This window comes from Sceloporus occidentalis, unplaced genomic scaffold (assembly GCF_023333645.1).
Source record: "Sceloporus occidentalis isolate IW3139 unplaced genomic scaffold, rSceOcc1.0.p SCAF_4, whole genome shotgun sequence".
NCBI lineage: Eukaryota > Metazoa > Chordata > Lepidosauria > Squamata > Phrynosomatidae > Sceloporus > Sceloporus occidentalis.
In genome coordinates this window covers 168,923,163-168,944,426 of record NW_028316984.1, presented here as the reverse complement: position 1 = coordinate 168,944,426, position 21,264 = coordinate 168,923,163, and the positions used below count along the sequence as shown (strand labels likewise).

At 41.1% G+C, this 21,264-nt stretch overlaps 1 protein-coding gene across 5 annotated transcripts in view; it reads left to right on the top strand.

Annotated features, from left to right (window-relative positions):
* The window catches only part of CEP128 (centrosomal protein 128), a 282,591-nt gene extending 275,336 nt beyond the window's left edge, over nucleotides 1–7,255 (top strand). For all 5 annotated transcript variants that reach the window (XM_089522329.1, XM_089522332.1, XM_089522331.1 and 2 more), the window contains one exon: nucleotides 4,689–7,255. In XM_089522329.1, the coding sequence (XP_089378455.1) occupies nucleotides 4,689–4,795 (107 nt within the window). In that variant the 3' untranslated portion in view covers nucleotides 4,796–7,255. The remainder of the gene's footprint in view (nucleotides 1–4,688) is intronic.
* Nucleotides 7,256–21,264: the final 14,009 nt, after the last annotated feature.

Genomic DNA, 21,264 nt, shown 5'->3' with positions numbered 1-21,264 from the left:
AGCTGAAGAAAATCCAGCAAGCTAGAAATGGCAGGAATTTGCAACAGGACAAAAATGGTAAAACTGCCAGGTGGAGTTAATGGGGAAAGGAGGGGCATATTACAGTTTTGTACTATACTCAAGTGTGCTAGGTTCTATCGAATTTCCTAACAACATTTCCCAGATAATGGTCAGTGCTTCTTTCATGATAACAGCAAATGACATTTTGAGTTTTAGTGGGAGTTTTGCTCATGCTTTTGGAATTAGCATTTCTCCTCCTACCTTTGGACAGTCTCTTGAGAGAGGTCTATCTTAAGCCCTAGGGAAACCCATTCCACATCTATTTAGAACAGCTGAATTCAGCACACAGCAATGCTTCTTGCATCTCTAGGTGTAGGAGATGTTACTGATTCATTTCTGCCTTATGCAGTAAACATATTCATAGCTTATCTACTCCACATTTGCCAGTGAACAGGGAATAAAAATAGATAAGGAGCCAGGAGTGGCTGAGACTCCATGGGTGATGTCCTTCACATATTCTGTGGCTAAGCAATGTACCTTTAAAGTATTGTAGGAATTCTTTGGATGTTTCATGGGGGACAAGTAACAAACTTGTGTACCCTGTACAGGATGAATTGGACCTATTCTCCTATTTTCCCACATCTTTATTTTTATTTAAATAGTGTGTCTACGACCACCAGCAGCAGCACCTCGTTTTTCAAGGAGCAGATGATTTATAATACCCAACTACAGCTGAAATGGGACTCCAGCTCTTCAGTAGTAATTGTCCCTCAATCTGTAGCAATTTACACATCATTAAGAAAGTCCAAATTAAATCTCCTGCCTGATATGCTATAAGACCACTTTTCAAAATTCAAGATATCTGTGGGTGCTTGGTAAAAAAAACCTCCAGGATATGCCATGTTTATGGTAGGATCTTAAATATGGATGGATCCGCAAATTCATGGAGAAGCAAATACTAGTACTCGGATTCCCTATGGGACAATCTGTTTTCTTGGCATCTCTTTCTCAGACCAGTTCCCAGTGACCCTGTTAAACAGCCAAGCTGGTCTCAGCCTGGAAGCAGTCACATTTTCCACAAACTTTGCATCATGAATCATTTCAGGAAGCATGATGTTACAGTTAAAACAAGTGAAGTTTACCACAGAAAATCATTGGCTCTTCCTTGCCACTTCTGAAATTGCAGAGTCCTTTTATAGGTCTCCAGTCCTACATCCCAAGACATCGTCTTTTATGAGAATTGCAACATGGCTCATGTACATAGTGTACAGATTCTACTCATTAACATGTTCTTTGCTTCAAGAAGAAGGAACAGCAAGATCTCAAGTAACATTTGCATTCTCTGTCCCCTGCCCACAGTGGTCAGTGCACCAAAGGTACAGAGCAATCTCAGCTGTTATCTATCCATGCAGCCATTTCTCCACGTGTCCAGGCCAACCCTAGATGTTGCATGGCCTGAGGTACAGCAATGAATGGCAACCCCTACTTCCAAGTCAAGGTGGATTATACCTAAAGCCAGCCAAATAATTTTGACGCCTCAGGCAGAAAATCTCATAAACACTTCTCCTCCTTCCTGGCAATGAAAAAGGAAGTCGTAATAAATTAAATAACTAACAGTTTGCTGCCTTTAATGATACACACAAAGTCTGCAGCCTAGGGCAGCCTCAGTCTGCCTAATAGTAAGGCCAGCCATGAAATGACAATAAACCTCCCTTTTTGAAGCAGTTGGGAACTTCCAATACCCCTTCTGGCCATCATGGCATCAGGAAAGATATGGGTAGAACTGTAATCCTCACTGAAAATTTCCATTTTGATTTGGCCATAGATTCCACAGGGACATACTTGCATCCATTGTCAGTACAATTCACTGGCTTTGGAAACTTAGGCCCTATACAGACCAGCCTGAAAAAGCGGCCTGGGGGCGGAATTGGAGCATCACGTCCAGATGACACATGCCCTGACTCTGCCCCCAGGGCGCCATGCCATGCACCGCTCCACATGGTGCGCAGCATCATGACCCTCCTCCGGCATTGCATCCATATAATGCAGCTCCAAAGGAGTGCCATATAGCTGCACCGCCATGGCTATGGTACCCTTTCGAAGGTGCAAAAAGGAGCTTCTTTTTGTAGCTTCTTTTTGCACCCTCGAAAGGCCGGATCAGGCTGCAGCGTGAGGTTGCCGCAGCCCAAATCTGGCTAGGAAAGGGGCAGTGGGACACCGCCCCTTCGGGGTGGTCTGTGGAACCCCATTGTTCACTCACAAATGTCTTGCTCTCACGGAAGAGGGGAGAGCCATTTTCCTCAGTTGGAAAAAGTTGGAGCAACTTCTAGAAATTGCGTGGTGCTAGGAGCTTCAAAGAGAATCAGCAAAAATCACCTTTTCTCCCTTTTCTACCAGTGTTGTGTCTCTTTCACACTTTGATACCACTTCAACTACCATGGCTTCTCCCCAAGGAATCCTGGGATTTGTAGTTTTGTGAGGTATTTACAATTGTCTGCCAGTGCATACTTCACTAAACTGCAAATCCTAGGATGCAACCATGACACTTAAAGTAGTAACAAAATGCTGTAGTTGTGTTGTTTGGAAGAGATCTTGGCCTTTGGTGAATCAAAGTCTCTACCAGTAAGGGAGGACAATGCTGAATCCAGGCCTATATATATATATATATATATATATATTAATTTAAACAAAGTATTTTCAGCCTTTGATCCTTCAGATGTTTTATGTTTTGATTACCACAAATCTTAGCCAGCATGGCTAGTGGTTAGGGTTTTTGGGAGCTGAAGTCCAAAACATCTGGAAAACCAAATGACTGTTTGTGATAGGAAGTGCAGAAACTGAGGCTTCTGCTGTAACCACCATCTTCCTCCTATATAGACAATAAAAATGTCCTGGTCTTGTTTACTATATGGAAATACCATGTAACCGATGGACACAATTGTGTTGTTGTTGTTGTTGTTTTTGGGATCCTACTTTTCAGCCTGAAGGCTCTTAGAATGAAAAATTATTTTGAAAAATAAGAAAACACCAATTGGAACAGAACAGTAAAAAGTTTTGTTTGCAAACCAAACCAACAAGCAAACAACTAGCACAGCAGTCAGAAACACATTGGTAGCACCAAACCATACTTAAAAACGGGGCTCGAAAGTAATAATAATAATAATAATAATAATTTGTTTTATTTATATACCGCTATTCCAAAGATCATAGCGGTGAACAGCAAGTAAGCTAATTAGCAAGTAAGCTAATTTGCCCCCAACAGTCTGGGTACTCATTTTAGCGACCTCAGAAGGATGCAAGCCTGAGTCGAGCTTGGGCCCTTTTTGCTGGTCTTGAACTCGCAACCTTGTGGTATTTGGCTAAACTTCACAGCAGTCTGAAATGGGTTGAAAAATAAGGAGAGCTTTCCTATGCTAAAAAGGCATTACATACCAGGCAAGGCTGTCGGGGAGAAGAATATTACAAAGCTGGACACAACAACTGAAAAGTCCCTATCTCACTTAGGGATGGACTAATCATATCTATCTATCCTATCTATCTATCTATCTATCTATCTATCTATCTATCTATCTATCTATCTTCCGGAGGCCACAGAAATGGCCCCTGGGGAACTGCATGCAGCCCACATTTGGCCTAGCCCTGCTCTAAGGGTTATCTTTCCGGGAAGGGAAGTGGACAGACGTCCAGTAACTGAGTCCTGAGCTGTTCAGGTTTTAATAACACTGAATCAGAAACAAACCAACACCTTGTGCCCTTACTTTAAGACCAGTGAAATATTTGCCATTCAGCTGCTCCCAGAATGCTCTTTAGCCCCCCAACCAAAGTTTCTGAGTACTCCAAAGAGGCTGCTCCACACATCATACAATGCAAAAAAAAAAAAAAAAAAATGTTGCTAGTATGTAAGAATAGGAATCATGCAGTTCTTTATATGCTTTTGACTGCAAACCCCAGCTTTTCTGACCACTAGCTATGTTTCCAGTGGCTGCTGGGACATGGAATCCAATATCGTGACACCCAGCCTTGCAACTTTGTGGATAACTGGCCAAATTCTCTCAGGCGGGTTACAGACCGCCCATTTGGGTCGGGCTGTACCCGCCCCTTTCCCCGGTGTATCGGGGCCTCAGTGTCCAGAGCGGCAGCCGCTGAGGCCCCGATCCGCCGCTTTTCAGGCTGCGGGGAAGTGGCAAAATGCCGCTTCCCCGCAGCCTGAAAAGGGGTGTCCCTGGGGCTTCAAGCCCCAAAGACACCCCGCGGCGGGAAGAAAGGGGCCACTTGGCCCCTTTCTCCTTTGGTCCGCTGGGCGCAGCCGTGTGAAGTCTGCGCCCAGCGGACCAAACCAGGAAGGAGCTCCGAAACGGAGCTCCTTCCTGCTCCGCGCTAAGGGCGCACTAGGCGCCCTGGCGCAGAACAAGGACGTCACTTCTGCGCCGCCCCGTATAGAGGCGGCGCGGTCGTGACGTCCTCATGGCAGCGGCCATGTGGAAAGGCCTCTGCCATTTTGTGCGTGCGGAGCACGCACTAGGATTAGGGGGGTGCGGAAGCACCGCCCCTTTCTAACCCTAGTGCGCGCTCCGCACGCACAAAACAGCCCGTTTGTAACGGGCCACAGTTTACAAAGGGGCCTACCTTTCTCATCTTGCCTTTTCAGCAAAAAATGAATAATTGCCTTTCTCCTTTTTCTTTTGCAGCATTTGCCAAAAGTACCATTCCTTTGGATTTAAATACTCCTAGAAAAGGTGCCACCAGCCTGACTGTCAATGGGGTGAAGCTACGGACAGAAAAGGAGAAGGACTAGAGAAAAAAGAAGGACTAGAGAAAAAGAGAAGTACCAAAGCAACAAGAAATATGCAATTCCAACATAGGAAATTCAGCTCTGCACATTTTTAATTTTTTTATTGTTTAGGTTCTGGCTGCTGTTAAGAACAGCTGTATTTACAAAAGCAGTGCATTCCATAGTTCAGCACATGCCAAATATTGACTGAAAACAGCATTTTGATTGTATATCTTAGGGCCAAAACAGACTGCTGAAATAATCCAGTTTGAGAGCACTTCAACTACCCTGACTCAATGCTAGGGAATTCTGGGAACTGTAGTTTTGTGAGACATTTAGCCTTCTCTGTTAGAGAACTCTGGTGCCCAACAAACTACACTTCCAAAATTTCCCTAGCACTAAACCAGGGCAGTTAAAGTGGTCTCAAGATGGATTATTTCTGCAGTCTGGCCCTAAATTAAGCTTTGAAGATGCACCATATACTCTAAAATGCCAAAGCATCTTTTACTGTACTGTGAAGCACTGTGCCCTTTTGCTTTTTCTTCTCAGTCCTCAACTTCTTATGCCACTTATATATTTCTTTTATTGATCAATATCTCTCGCCTCTTATCTTATTCTCTCTCTCTCTCTACATATATACATATATTTAAATTCAAAGTCAAATGAAATTTGACTTAACTTCTTAAGAATCAGGAAATAATTAACAAATGTCTTTGTGTGTAAATAAGATGTTTTATAATTGAGATCAGCATGCATAAATAGCATTTTAGAACAAAAGGGGCCTCAAAAGTATTATGCAATGATTACATTACAGTGATTAATAATAGAAACGGTTTATATCTAAAACAATGACCTGAATTTCCTTCAGTATGAGGAAAGTTGAGATTACATTCCATACTTCATTCTGTTTGGGCCTGCTCTGTTTGTTGATCCAAGCTCAGCAAAGAACACAATCCAGATTTCTCCAAAACTGGAAGACGCTCAGCTAACTGCTTGTTATGAACAACATTTATAATAAAGCATTAGGATAATTTTGTTCCTGCACAATAAAACATCCCAATAATGTAATGAAATAGTTCTGTTCTTGCTTGGTAGAAGGGAAAGAAAGTCACCATATATATTTTTTAAAATGAAGCCTCATACAGATACCTGTTGAGCAGGTTGAGACCATTTAGGAGGTGAAGTGAGCTTAAGTGAATACCTGTCCCTTTAACAAAATTCAGTTTCTAATGATCACAGCATTTCAATGCTTGCTTTATTAAGTTTACTGATTCACTTAAACTTGAAGTGCTCATGTGAATATACCATATTCTAGTGAGATATGATGGTCTCCATTGATTAAATCAGCCACTCCCTTTCTTGATGTTCCTAATAAACCCCTGAAGCAGCTGCTTCTTCACCTGCACCTGGCTTAATTGTTAGTGGTTTATTACAAATATCTTGGTTCAGATCAGTAAAGTGCATTTGATTTTAATTTTCCACGCTAGGCCAGTACAGTAGCCAATCTAGAGGTTGTTCTGGTAAAATGGATGGTATTACAACACCTCAATAATATCAGCCTTTTAATTAGCTAACAGTTCACTCTGGAAAGACTCTGGTTATTTTAGAAGTAGCATTAATAATGATGTCCATTTAAAACTGCTAGCAATATTTGGAAGATGGTGTGCCAAACAAGAAGTGAGATTTACTTTCGAACTGTTAACCTTTCTACCTGATGATACAAATGGTACATGAACAGCTGCATAATGACTGCTGGTGAAAGAATGGATTTGCACTCACCTTTCTCTGTAACTGAGTTGAACTGTGAGGAAGGAAGAGAAAAGAGGCTGTGTATCAGTACTGTGCTTGATGTGATGGAGGCTTCTTTTGAGTGATTTTCTTTCTCATAAACAGCGTACTGGCTCTATTTTTGCTGTGATAACATTCCCATTACATGTACTTTGTAAAGGAAAGAGTCATAGTTACAGCAATGGGCTCTGGGACTTTTCACTGAGTTATATATAAAATCCCTTTCAAAAAGTAACTTTCAAGCTCTGATGCAATCCTATTGACAGCAAAGAAGCTTGTGGTAGCTTTGAAAGGACATAAGCAGTGTTAATTGTCCTATGGGCAGGTACCCACAAATGTAAATAAATCTGGTTAGTCTTTAAGATACTATAAGACTCTGTTGTTTTTATTGTAGCAGACTAACACAGCTATTCCTTGGAAATATAATAACATGCTAATTTCTGCCAAAACCTGTACTTTTTAAAGGAAACCAATGCATTATCACTTAGTGAATCCTATTTCTCTCATTCTTCTGATTAAAACCTAAGCTTATCTTTGCTTAATCTGTGCTTCTAAGTGGGCCATCCCAAACCTTTAGTTTTGGAATGAATGAATGAATAAACAAACAAACAAACAAAATGCGAATTAAATTCTTTGCTTCTTCAAGAAGACACATCCAGAAGATGATTGGTGATCGCCTTTGGGTTGCCTATTGATACATGGTTTGTGACTTTAATATGGGGAAGCAAGCATTTAGTGATCTTTAAAGTTCATGTTAATAAATTAAGTCATTTCAATGTCATGTAGATCAATAAGTCTCCTTTCATATAACTGACTTGTTTTATTTTACATTAGAGCAACCATGAAATAATTTAAATAAGAGACCCTATCTGAGAAAGGAAGGCGGGTTACAGACCGCCATAAAGTATGCGCTCTGCGCGTACTAGGGTTAGGAAGGGCCGTATTAGGGTTAGGAAGGGTCTTACCTTCCTCATGACCCTTCTCTGTAGTACGCGCGGAGCGCGTCGTAAATGGCAGCGTCCATCCACATGGACGCCGCCATTTTGATGTCTTGGATGCATAGCGTCCAGACGTGTCGTGGTGGAAGTGATGCCACAAGGCTGCGCTTCGCCTCTCGCGGCGCCACTTCCGCGTTTTGAAAAGGAGCGCCTTTCGGCGCTCCTTTTTTGCTGCGCCGGGAAGCCTCGCGGTCTGGCCGCTGGGGCTTCCCTCCACAGCGAATGGCGGCAGCAGGAGAATGGCCGCTTGAGGGCGGTCTGTAACGGGCCGAAGATGACTTTTCATTAGCCTGTTCATGCCCTGTAAAATGTTGGTTTCCCTTCTCGTATTCTGGTTGAGGAGATAAAACAGGGATAAAACTGTTTACAATTATGCAGGGTTAAAAAGTGCTTTTGTATCACTGAAGCAACAAGGCTGATAGTTTTCTAGCAGATCCATAATCTAGTACAGGTTTCTTAGAATGTCCTGGATTAGTTGCCTCATCCTCCTTTCTATTGTGGGTCTTAGAAAGCTAGTACAGTTGCCTTGTGGCCTTGGACAAGGAAGGAACTACAGAAGTATCTAAAAAGTCTTACTTTGGAGAACTCAGGCCTCCAAACACAACAAAGAGAACACTTCCTATCATGTAGGAAATGAAATTGTTTTTCTAGCATGAAGAGACAGGCAATAGATATTACCTGGTTGCTTTGCCACTGTGGAAGCATGTCTATTCACCAGCCTGTGAAAGCAAATCTGCTTTATTTTGCCCTCAATGGCCAAATTGACTTGACTGTGTGACACTGTGGCATTGTCATGCTCAATAAATGACCTCTACTGATTTCTGTTTGACTGGTGTCATGTGGTGATGGAGAACAAAATAGTGCCAGACCAAACAAGAAGGAAAACTACTGGTAGCATACATTTACATATCCCCAAGGTATGCTTTGCAAGGCATCTGGTGTCTCCTTCCAAAACCATTTTCTACCTCCCCTCTTAATTTGGTTTGTGGATGGAAGATTTAAAACATAATAAGATTTAAAAAAAAACAGTTGGACTAGTTAATGGTAATGAAATAATTAAAGTTCACTCACAAACCTAATACAGCATATACCATAAGTTACACCATTATTAATAGGTCTATCAATGGTGACTTTAATTGTTTTATACACACAAGAAGAAAACAGATCTTTATCCCATTATGTCTATTTGTTCATCTTTATAATCAGCCAACATTCAGGTATTCATAGTAGTGTAGGTGGCATATCTTGAGGAAATGTTCCATTAACATCTTGGCGTAACCTTGAGCAATCTACTGTGGACAAATGACAAGATTCATGGCAGAATTTCTGCTCAATTTCAGCCTGTAGCAGAAGGAGAATAATAATAATAATAATAATAGTTTTTATTTCTATCTTCCCACCTCTCCCGGTGGATCGAAGCGGGATCACAACAAGTTAAAATTACAATTACAATAGAACAATAAAACCACAATTAGAAGAATAAAAACATAAAAATATAAAACATAAGGAGCTAAAACCATAACAGCAATCAGTCATGGAGGGGGGGGGAGGGCTGGGCTCATATCTTCATAAAAGGTCAGGAGCATAAATGCAGAGAAAGAGTTCTGTCTTTATCGCCTTCTTAAAGGTTTCTAAGAATGTAACTGTTTTCCACTTCTGTTCTGATCAGCAAACAAGAAATCAATAAAAACAATCTAACAGCAACACTCAAATATGTAATTTAAATTAAATTTATACATCTAGTTTTAAAAAGCACAGCAACATGACCACTGAAACAGGATGGTCTCATGTTTGCATATCCAATGGTAATACCCTTGGAGAACTGGAGTGTCAAGTTCAAGCATAAAGTACTTCAAGGCACTGTTGCCAATTATAAGACATTTCACAGCTTATTCATCTTTCCTGCCATAGATCTTCTGTGTTAGGAAAAACAACAACAGATAAAGTGAAAAAACATAGAAGTATTACAAGTCAAAGTTACTGATGCCTGGATCTTCCACAAAATTCTGTGAAAGAAGCATGATGATTACACAATATATCCTCATTTGGAGTCTGCTTTTCTAAATGTCTGATTTGGGTGGGTTGAGGTGCATTTGAACATAGAATCTTCTGTCTATATTCATAAATGGTAGTTTAAAAACTAATATAATTTACTTGCAAATAATGTTATCTATGCCATCTCTCTTTTATCTACCTTAAAAGGTTGTTACATGGCTGTAGCTGAAACTCTCTACCTTCATACCTGGAAGGAAGCCCCACTGAATTTGGTAGGGTGTACTTTGAATAAACACATATAGGATTTCAGTGTTAGAACTCCATTCTAATTTTCATGGCGTGCAGGTGAGATTTAACTGTAATAATAAAATAAATCAACACCTGCAGTGCCCAAGTGTAATGCAACAAAGAAAACTGCTTTCTCTCAAAAATGTCTGGGAAAGTCTGTTTCATAAATCTTTTAAGAGAAAAATGTATCTTCCATTTTGCAAAAGCTCTTTGGATTCTAAAGTCGACAGAACAGGCTATATTCAGTGTTCTGTGCAAACAGATTCAGAGTGCTACTCAGTTCCTGTTCCAGAATAATTGTACATTAGAGTTGTTGTCCTGCTCTCTTCGTGCAAAGAAGAGAACTTTCTCCTGGTGGCTGCATCTGTGCAAGCCCCAGGACATTTTAAGATGGCTTTGCTGTTTGCCTGCCAAGTCCTTGGTCTCAAAAGCTTTCAGGAAATTGGATGTTGATTTCAACTTTTGTCAAGAGGTTAGATGGATGGAGTGTTTTTGTACCTGAGTTGATGCAGTGAATAGTTGGCTTTCAGTTGTACACATGGAAAGAGAAAGAATAGCTCGGCGCCAAGTGCTGAAGCAAATTTTACAGAAGGCGCCCTGATCAGCCCCAATGGGAACACAGGTATATGCACAATTTAATGCTCTCCTAACTTATATTACAGAGACACTTCCCAACACTTCCATATTTTATAATATGGATGGATAAGGTGCTTTGTGATCTTGCTGTGATGTAATAAGAAACTTCTCAAATTTGTTACCAAATTTGTAGTAGCTCAGCAAGTATTTAGTCACATGTGTACCATCACTTCCATTGGATTTTGAAGCGGCACTGAAATACCTCCAATCTCTTTAGTCAGTGATCTTGATCATTGCCGCTCACTTTTTCTTTTGCTTCTGTTTGCCCTTTGATAAACCATTGGTCTGAATGGTTTTTTGGGGCTTCACGATCTACACAGTGAAGGCAAAAACTAAAGACTCGGGATCCCATGGCTTGATGCTCTGGGGAAAATGTTAATAAACCGACAAACCATGTCAAGGGACAGAAGATGTGAAGACCCATTAGTTGCAAACTATGCAACGGCCCATTACAAAGGATTTGAGGAAAGATTCCTTGAATTACACACTTGTGGATCTCTGTTTTCTGCTGATCTTTTGCCATCTTCAGCTTTCTCTGCCAATTCCTTCAGATCTGCCAATTCAATAGATCCAGCTACTGCCATCTTTCCTTGACAGCTTTATAAATCGGCCCTTTACCTACTTAAGTGAAAAGCCTGTGCACATCATGATTTCCTCTGAAATAAGAAATCTGTGCTGTTTCAGCTTCTACCATGGGAAAGAAAAGGGGGGGGGGGGGAAGAACCTCCGGCTAATGGCAAATGTTCTTTTGCGGGGGAAGAGTTGAAACACAGCTACTCCACCAAACAAAGGAAGAGTGATGCATGCTTGGAATAATCTGTTATTTCTCAGGGGACGACTGGAATGTACCTCATATAACATGGATGTTACATGTTACCAAGTAACAAACTAACAGAAACCAAATGCAAACCCCTGAGGAGACAGCAGTGTCTCAGTACTTCCAAGAACCAAACAACATGTGACATTAAGTGCATCCCTTGCTGTTGTGTAACCTTTTGTGACCACTTTGTTATGGTTTGCTAGCAGTGTTTTCTGAAAGCTGTTGTCATCTTCTGTTCGTGCCTGTTATGATGATAATTCAAGATCTGCTAACTGGATGAAAGTAATTTCATGAAAACTTTGTTAAAATATTTGTAAACAGCAGCTCCAGAGAGGAGAATTGATCAGGATTGTTGTCTCCAGAATGAGTTGTCCCCCTCAAGCTGCTATTTGAAATGGGAAGGAATTACCCATCAGACTTCCCTCCATGCTAAACAGCAATCTTTATTATTTATTATTATTATTTATTTATTTTGAGTATTTATACCCCGTTCTTCAGCCACAAAGGTTCTCGGAGCGGCTTACAATTTTTTTTTAATTAGACAGGTCCCTGCCCTCAGGCTTACAATCTAAAAAGACATGACACAAAAGGATAAGAGAATGGTAGTGGGGAAGGGATCAAGTTCATTGGTTTGTTTCTCCCTCTGGGGCCATGGCAGATGGGCTGGAGGGAGGGCTCTTCATCTTACTTGGGCTAGGCCCAATGGAGCTGGCCTGCCTTTCTCCCTCTGAAGCTGAATGGTGGCAGATGGGCTTTGTGGTGTTGCAAAGGAAGCTCCTGAATCAGGCTGCCTCCTCATGAATCAAGTTGCCCCACCATGGGATAGCTCTATGGATTCCTGTCAACATATATGTAAGACCTCTTCTCACAGATGTCAAACAGGTGGCCATGAGGCAGCCATACTACTTCATGTGTGTGTTCTTTCCAGAATTTGGGATCAAGCTGGTAATATTTCCAAGCTCTGCTTCTGCACGCATATGACTAGACCATGCATTGCATGGGTTTCTGTTAAACATGCTTCCCCAGTCCTGTGGAACAGCAGGGATGGTACAGGAGGCTGCAGAAGGAAGAGAGAGGAAGGAAAACCCACTCCTCACCTCTTGAAAAACTATTAAGCATTCTAGTTGGTACAGCTAATGAAATTTATTAAAACAGACATCTTAGTTGTCTAGGTACACAATACAAACCAAACTGTGCTATATGATTTTTTTTAAAAAAATTCTTTAATCTTCACCCAGAACTTGCAGATACAGCACTGTTAATTCCATCACCGTCTCCATTCTGCTCCTTTCTAGAGCATCCAAAGTTTAAGTACACAAGCAATTTGCTAAATAGGACAAACATAGAATCAGAGACCACTTTATAATAGTCTTACAGCTAAATTGTTACAAGAAAAACACAGATCCACAGGACTAAGAAGAGCCTTGACCTTGTATATTATTTGTAAACAATTCCCTAAAATCAAAATAATTAGTCTTCATTGAGGACTCATTTGGCACACAGAAAGAGGCAAAGTTAATTTGGGGATCAAACCTTTAAAAATCCACTTTACATACAAACTGGGGAGAAATTTGGAACGTTCTACAAACTGATTTTCACTTTTTCCAAATAATTAGTGAGCAAAACAATCTGCATTTATCTTCATAAAGTTAACCAGCAATTTTACACCAGTTGGGGACAGTGTGAGTAGAAGCACTTTGGAAAACCTGTGGGTCTTTTGTGCTAAAGTCTGGGAATTTGGGGATAAAATTCTAAGCTGGTTAAAGTAAATTATGAGAGAAAATATAACTTTCTCAGAATCTTTATTAATACTCTCAATCTTTGACAGGGAAAATGGAGAACAGCTACATAAAGAACTGACTTCAAGTTTGATCAGAGTTGCTAGATCTGAAATAGTAAGATACTGGAAGTTTGCAGGATTATCTTTCCAGCCTAGTTGGATAGGCTTTGGTGGATGATCTTTCTGAAAGTTTGACAACAAGAGCTGGATCAGTAAAGAAAGGAATAGCAAAGACAACATTGGGGGAATATGGTTCCCATTCATATCTTACATTTCTGACCCACGATTCAACTAAGGTATATGATTAATGACATTTTGGCACAGTATTTTCTAAAATCAGTAGAGCATTTAACATAAAGGACTACTGTGAAGTGTCTTGTTCAGATGACACTGTGATTTTGTAATTAACAAACATTTTAGAAAAAGAAAACAACAAATTGATCTCGTGCCATCACAATACAGAAGTTACACTTGAAGCCAATGTGGAGACATATGTGAACAATGAATAACTATTCCTTGGCCACTGTCTCTTTCTTGCAGTTGCATCTTTGATTCAGAAAAGCTTCTTGAAAGCTTATTGTTATATGGGATTTGTAGAACATACTAGATTGCCTTCTGTCACAATGTCTAAATGGAAAAGTTGAATGTCGAATCTTCCTCCCCAAAATACTCTTCTTTGCAATATTACTAGTGTATTGAACTTTGGAGCTATTTTGTTTTATTTCCTATTAAGATGGTGGCTTATAAGAAAGGTATCTCAGAGCTTGTAAAAGTTACTTTTTGAACTATAATTTTAAGAATTCTTGGAGCTGTATTTTTTTAAAAAAAAACCGTAGCCTTTCCACCTTTGGTGTTCCTTCCACTCATAACTCAAACATCTGTCTCACAGGTCTTCTTATGTTAACACCAGAATCCCTGGAGCACATTATTTAACCTTCTTGTGCTTTCTCACTGAAGCTCTCCTCCTATTTCTGATCAGGAATTTTGGGTTTGTGAAGCTCAGCAGCTTCTCCATGGGCACACATTTAGGCAATGAGATCAGTTTCCAGTGGCTGACTTGCCAAGGACCTGGGGTGTTGTTCTTTTCTTTTTTCTAAGGAGCTTTTTCTAATAGTGCCTATACAAGTGGATTTTGAAGCTCTATGTTATGTGCTAAAATAAAACGCTACGTTGTCAACAGGCTTACTTTTGTGCTGCTTACTTTTGAAGATTGTCCCACAGGTGGAAGTATGTTATTTGTTCTGATCTGCTGAGTGCTACAGTTGTTCCTCAACACTGACCACAGCAGAGAACAAAAACCTGTATGTTGTACAGAATGTGAAAGTTGGCGGTCTTCCCCATCACTTCAAGCCAGTACAGCCAAGAAAAGCCTTTTTCAAAAATAAACAAATAAACAGAGCTTAGCCAATTTGCTTATTTTGAAGTTTGAACAATAATTGGTTGAACATTATACTGTGCTCTAGTACGGAGAGGTACTGGTGAGAGGAATAAGTCTTATATCACAGATCAGTAACCTGGCACTCTATGTACAGTTGTGTTAAAACGCTTTGGATGTTGCGCAGCGCGTGAGGCAACATGTCAACGTTTGGCACCAGATTTTCCACCTTCGTGACTGTAGTCAGAAGCTTGAGAGCTGGAGAAACACCTCTCCCTTTCTCAGTGAGCAAAGAGACACTGTAAACTTCTCTTAGATGAGGCTTTGATTCTTAGAAGGAGTTCCACTGTGTACAACAATATATACATCGACAGCATCCACCATCCACACTAGTAACAACCCACTGTGAGATGAAATGCTCGTCACTACTCTAACAAAGTCCTACTAGGCCTTGCCTCTCCCTCTAGTGCCCCAAAGGATCCAGCCTCCCTCCTGAGTGGCTTTCAGACTGGCAGCATCCTACAGGACTTTACAGCACTTGTTGACTATCTTTCGATGCCACTTCCTGTTTAAATGCCTAATCATTATGGCTCACAGTAACCCTTTTATGTCTGGTTATTACTAAAACCTACATTGTACATTTTCCCTGTGACTCTAGATCTCAACAAGTTGGCCCTCCATTTTTGCGGGGGATCTGTTCTGCCTCTCCCACATGCAGATGGAGGCTCAAACATATTCAAGCCTCCATGCACATGGCCTGGGTACATGTGCCGAGCATGCGCGCCAATAGAGACAGCGGAGGTTGCCTCTCCACGGGTAATTGAGGGCGCAGATCTGAGATCTGCAGGTTAGGAGGGGTGACTATTTTGGAGCAGAACTTGGATGAGAACTTCTATCTGCTCCTGTGGCACATAATCTTGGCCAAGGATCAGTGATTACAGGAGCTGTACAGCTGCAACTGAGAGCCAGCATGGTATAGTGGTTTGAATGTTGGACTAGGATTCTGGGAGACCAGGGTTCAAATCCCTGCTCTGCCATAAAAAAACACTGGGTGACCTCACACCCTCAGTAGAAGAGGAAGGCAGTGACAAGCCTCCTCTGAATAATCTTGGCAAGAAAACCCCATGATAGAGTTGCCACAAGTTGGAATCAACTTGAAAACACATAACAAAAAAGTCAACATCCTCTGGAGAGTACCATGTAGCCTACTGAAAACTTCAGCCACGGAGGCTCTGCACAGCCTTAAACAGGTCAACATCTTTCTGAGCCAAACTGAGCATTAGAAATATGCTATGGTAATTCTTCCAACAAGAGGAGGGCACTTCATGTTTTGAATTCTTCCCACATCAAGAAGAATCTACACAAGGAAAGGAAAGACATCTTTCAAGAAGTGTTATACATGAATCTTGCTCCCAATTGTGTTGGTTTTCTATGTGAAGGGAATTGTTGACACAGAAGAGAGTTAAAACAGAGTGCCCACTGAAATCTGAAATGCATGTCCTAAGGGCTGATCCCTCAGATTTTGTTGAACCAAATACTTTAGCATCTCCTCTGTCACTATAGTGAGCTATCTATTGGGTGGGAAGGTGAGCTCTGTGAAAATTGCAACAAACTTTGCAAATAAAGACTTCTGCACAGAAAGGACACCACTTGTTTCACTGTAGAAATAGTGATAAATGTCTCATGCAAGTACATTTAAAGCATCAGATTTTGAAATTACTGCATTAAGCCTGGCTGATCCTTTTAACAATATAGCATAGGCCTCCTTGGCAGAATTCAACAGTAAACACATTTGTAGCTTGTCAAATGATGTAGCTTGTCAAATGTTTTTCAGTGGGAACAGAGCTTTGATGAATATTTCTCCAATGACTATTATATCAGGATGTGAAATCAAAGCATTTTTGAAGTCTTTGTTCCAGTCTCCTTCCTCTCAGGATGCATTTTCAGGAACATGGCATGACCTCCTCCCACAAAGAGATCGATCCCTCCCTTAGTCTGGCTGCTCAGATTATTGGGTATGTATTGAACTATGTTAGTTTTGGGCAAAGATCTGTGAAACTGTCAAAACATATATTATCTTTGGGTTCCGCATGCCAATACAACCCCTCAGCTTTGTGACTTTGAGGCATCCATATTGCAACATTGGAGCTTTGCTTAGAAAACAAAAGACAATGCACTGCTTCATGTCCTGACCAAGAACGGTGGTGTAAGCATCATGGAAAAGGAAAATTTGACTGTAGCTGGTCCTACCATTACAAAGAAGAAGTGGCTGCCTCAGGCATCAGATTTTGGATGTCACACAAGGACAAGGAGTTATTACTTATTTCACTGCTATTGTATTTTTACTGCCAGGAAAGAGGGAAGGTGCCAGTGAGCCTTTTTATTCATATGACAAAGTAATGTGGCTGGCCTTGTGACCCATATGAGTGGGACATTATGGGAGGCTTCTTTTGGTATTCTGCTTAGGCAGCAAAATTTCTTGGAACAGTCTGGTTTATTCCTATTCCATCCTCCATAAAAACAGGTTGTAGTATGAACTGAGTCTACTGAGATTTGCCAGTTTTTACTAGAATAGTGCAAAACAAGACTCTGATAACTTGGCCTTTGCTTCATTGTGGCCAGTTGCCACCACTTTGATCATGATAATTTATTACATGATTGAATTCAAAGACATAGTTGTGTTAGTCTGGAAAACCAGTATGCAAAGGGATTATGTAGTCCCTTTGCAACTAAGAGAAGTTGGTAGCATGAGCTTTCCTAGACTTGACCCTATTTCCTCTGATGCATGAGGGTGGAGTGGAAGATCCAGGGGGCTGAGGGTCTTGTGAGTACAGTGCGCCCGCGCCATACGTGGGCGCGCCATACGTGGGCTTGAGCGTATGTGCTTAAGCCGCAGCGCGCGCGCGGGGCAGAAGGGGCGGCGCGTCCCATTCAATTGAATGGGTGCATGTGCCCCGCGCGCGTGCGCGCCGCCACACCACCACGCACGAGCCCCATTGTTTCCAATGGGGCTCGGGCATAGGCGGAATTCGCCTTACGCGGAGGGATCCGGAACGGATCCCCCGGCTAAGGCGAGGACGCACTGTATGAGCAGATGCAACTGTCTCAGAGGGCTTGGCTGTAGAATGTACAGGACAATTTGTTCCATTGATTGTTCCAAACTGAGACTGATTGTAGGGTGGTAGCCTGGAACTATCAGGCCAGTCCCTGATCAACAGAACAAGTTCACTTTCTGGACAACACCATATAGCTACACAAGAGACATCTAAGCACCACACTGTATCACAAACCCACTGACCACTATGCATACTTACATGCCTCCAGTTTCCACCTTGAATACACATTGGATCTACATTCTACGGGCAAGCCCTCCCAGAACTGGTCAGATCCAGAAGATACCACACTCATGTAATTGCAAACACTCCTCAAGCTACAATACCCACCACATGAAATAAAACAACAAATAAACAAGGCAAGACCTGTATCCAGGACTAATCTATTTCAAAGCAGACTGAGGGCAGAAAACAACAGAACTTCACCAGTGGCAGTATACAGCTCCCAACTGAGAGCACTCAGACATATCAACAGTGAACTACAAACTGTTCTGGACAATAATTCTGCCCTCTCAAGGGAGTTTATCAGACAAGGGAAATTGGAAGTATAATCCAATGGCAATCTGAACGTAATCATGGGGTTTAACATTATTGTGTAACAACCCACTACACGCAAATTCGGGCAATGGGAAGTCAGTCCAAACGCAATCCTGTGGTTTCACGTTATTGCGTGATAGACTGCCACACACAAATTCGGGCAATGGCATGCTATTTTCGGGCAATGGGAAGCCAGTTTGAACTTAATGCGCATTCACGTAATTGCGCTAAACTAGTGACTTTAAGTGAATGCGTTCTGGCCCAACTTTCTTTTCATTCGAATTTAAGAGAAATTCCTCCTGTTTGATAAACTCCAAGGACTCTTGGTGGGAATCCTTTACCCACCTACAGACAGCATCCAAATCTTAAACTTTACCTACTCACAGTTGTGGACTTGGGTACAAAGCCTTGCCACATATCCAGATCCCAATTCTGCCCCCACATCTATTCTGGACATGCCATCACAGGATCTAATGGCCCACAATATTAGAGGGACTTTCACTTGCTCATCTTCCAATGTGATTTCTGCCATACTATGTCAGCAATGCCCTTCCACACTCTACATTGGGCAAACAGGCCAGTTCCTGCATTAGAAGATACATGGGCATAAATCAGATATTGGGAAAGGAAATACACAAAAAACAGTTGTGGAACACTTCAGTCTTCCTGGGCATTCCATCTCAGACCTCAGAACAGCAATCATTGAACAAAACAAACAAAGCACAAAGCAAGATTGAAAAGAGAAACAGCAGAATTGGAATATTTCAACAAACTACAGTCCATCAACAGTGGATTGAGCAGAGACAATGGTTTCCTAGGACATTACACACATTATAACACTATCTAATCTCCCAGCTTCATGCGGGCTTTTTCCAGTTCATCATGTCTTCTTCTTTGGTTCCCACATTGCATCATAATCCTCATTCATATGGTTATCCACTCACCTAGGCTTTAGGCAATATCTTTTCTCCTGCCTTGTCTCCTAATGACCATAGTTAAAACTGAACTTGTTACCTCATCTCCACAATCACAAAGTTTTGCATTCCTATGGCCATTCCCACACACAGATTGCAATATAGGTCTATTCCTGGATTTTCCACTCTACCCCATGCATCTGAGGAAGTAGTCTCAAGTCTACAAAAGCTCAAGCTACCAGAATACCCCAACTATGTCTAGGTATCCCTAGCTATATAATGCTTGTTTTGTTGTGGATAACATAGTTTGTATTGTTTTTGTATGTTTTGAATGACTAGTATAATGATATGTTCTCTTTTATATATGTTTTTAAAATACCTAATAAAAATTATATATAAACAAAAGCTCATGCTACCAACTTAACTCTTTCAGTTAGTCCCAAAGAAGCTACAAGATCACTTTGCATATTTATTACATGATAGTTTCACAAGAGCCATGTAGTCTATTGGATACAATGCTGATTTTGTCATGCAGAGAGCTCAGTCATGCAGCTTTTAAGTGAGCCACAGGATCACAGCTCTACTTCTATAACTATCAAAAGCTGCCTTTAGCGGCTTTACCGGGCATTTGTCTTACTCTGCCTTTAAGATATTACTAACCTGTGTCATACACTTCTTGTGAAAATAAACAGAATAAGTTCAAAACATGTTATGAGTTATAGAAATGATCAATTAGGATGATTTAAACAATTGCTTTAGGCATATTCAAGGAACTGTGCATACCTGCTTGGTTTTTTAAAATTGTCTTGGAGCCTCCCATTTTATATTACAAACTATTTATGAAACTTCTCCCCACTTCAAAAGTTGATTGTCACATAAAAATAATAATTGTAAGCCGCTCTGATAGCCTTTAGGGCTGAAGGGCGGGGTATAAATATCATAAATAAATAAATATAATAAATAAATAACATGGTGAGCCATTAAGGGGGGGAAAGTCCTACATTTCTTTGGGTCATGATCATTCTTAGCTACCAGTCACCATAATGGTAGGGAAGTATGGTATTGGAAGCTTATTTGCACATCTGGATTTGTAGCATTCTCCTGATTTTAAACAGCCAGTAATAGAAATGTCAAGATGGTTCATGGTTAGGCTTTCACCTTCGCAATATATTATAAGCCCTGCACCCACCAGTGCTCCCAAATCAAGTCAGCTACATTAGTGTGAAGACTGATGGAATGGCTTAGCCAACAAATCAAGTGCTTCTTCAAGTGGAAATGGTTTCTTGAAAGTTATCTGGCTGACTGTGTCTTCTGATTCTGATGTGGAGAAATAGATGCAAAAATGTGATAAGGCAATTGTGTCTGTTAGCTGTCTTACCTGATTTGAGGATGAAAAGAGCCTTGGTTGTCCTTGGGAAGACTATGCGTTTGAAAGGCAGCTAAGGAATAGATTTAAATACACTCACATGATTTCCAACTGGCCTGAAAACTGGTGACTTACCATTTTAAAAATTGCTTGATTTTCCTTTAGTTGAGCAGAACCTCTTATTTGAAGTTGGTTCTTATTATTATTTGTTGTCAAATCAGCTTTGAATTATGATAACCTTAGGAATGAGAGACCTTCATGAGTTCCACCTAACTATAGTCCTATTCAGATCATGCAAAAACAGGGTTGTGGCTTCCTTGTTTGAATCAATCCATTTGTAATGTGGTCCTTCACTTTTGCTACTGTCTTCCACTTTGCCAAACATTATTGCTCCCCCCCATGAGTCATGTTAGCCCACAATGCTTATTTCAAGTAGTACTTGAATATTTTACCTCTTCACTCACCAGTATAAACATACCAGACATTTGTCTTACTGTGCCTTTAAGATGTAGCTTTCAAAGAAGAAACTGTATTAGGGCCGGAACAGAAGGCCCTTAAAAGATATCTTCAAGGTGTCATCAGAATGTGGTATTTACATGCTGCATGCTCTGTGAATGCCCTGAAGCCGCCCGGAAGCAAGGCAGCCACCCAAATGTGGGCAGCTTCAAGATGCTTCAACGGCATGGTGTTTAGACACTGCACACCACCGGAGTGTCTTGAAGCTACTATGGGGCTCCGGTGCAGCTGCTAAATGTGGCTTTTCCACAGCCCAAAAAGGAATGGATCATTGCTGCTCCTTTTTGGGACGGGTTCAAGGTGGATTGGAGCTGCAGCATGTGGTTGTTGCTACCCCAATCCATCTTTGGAAGTGGTGACTTCAAGT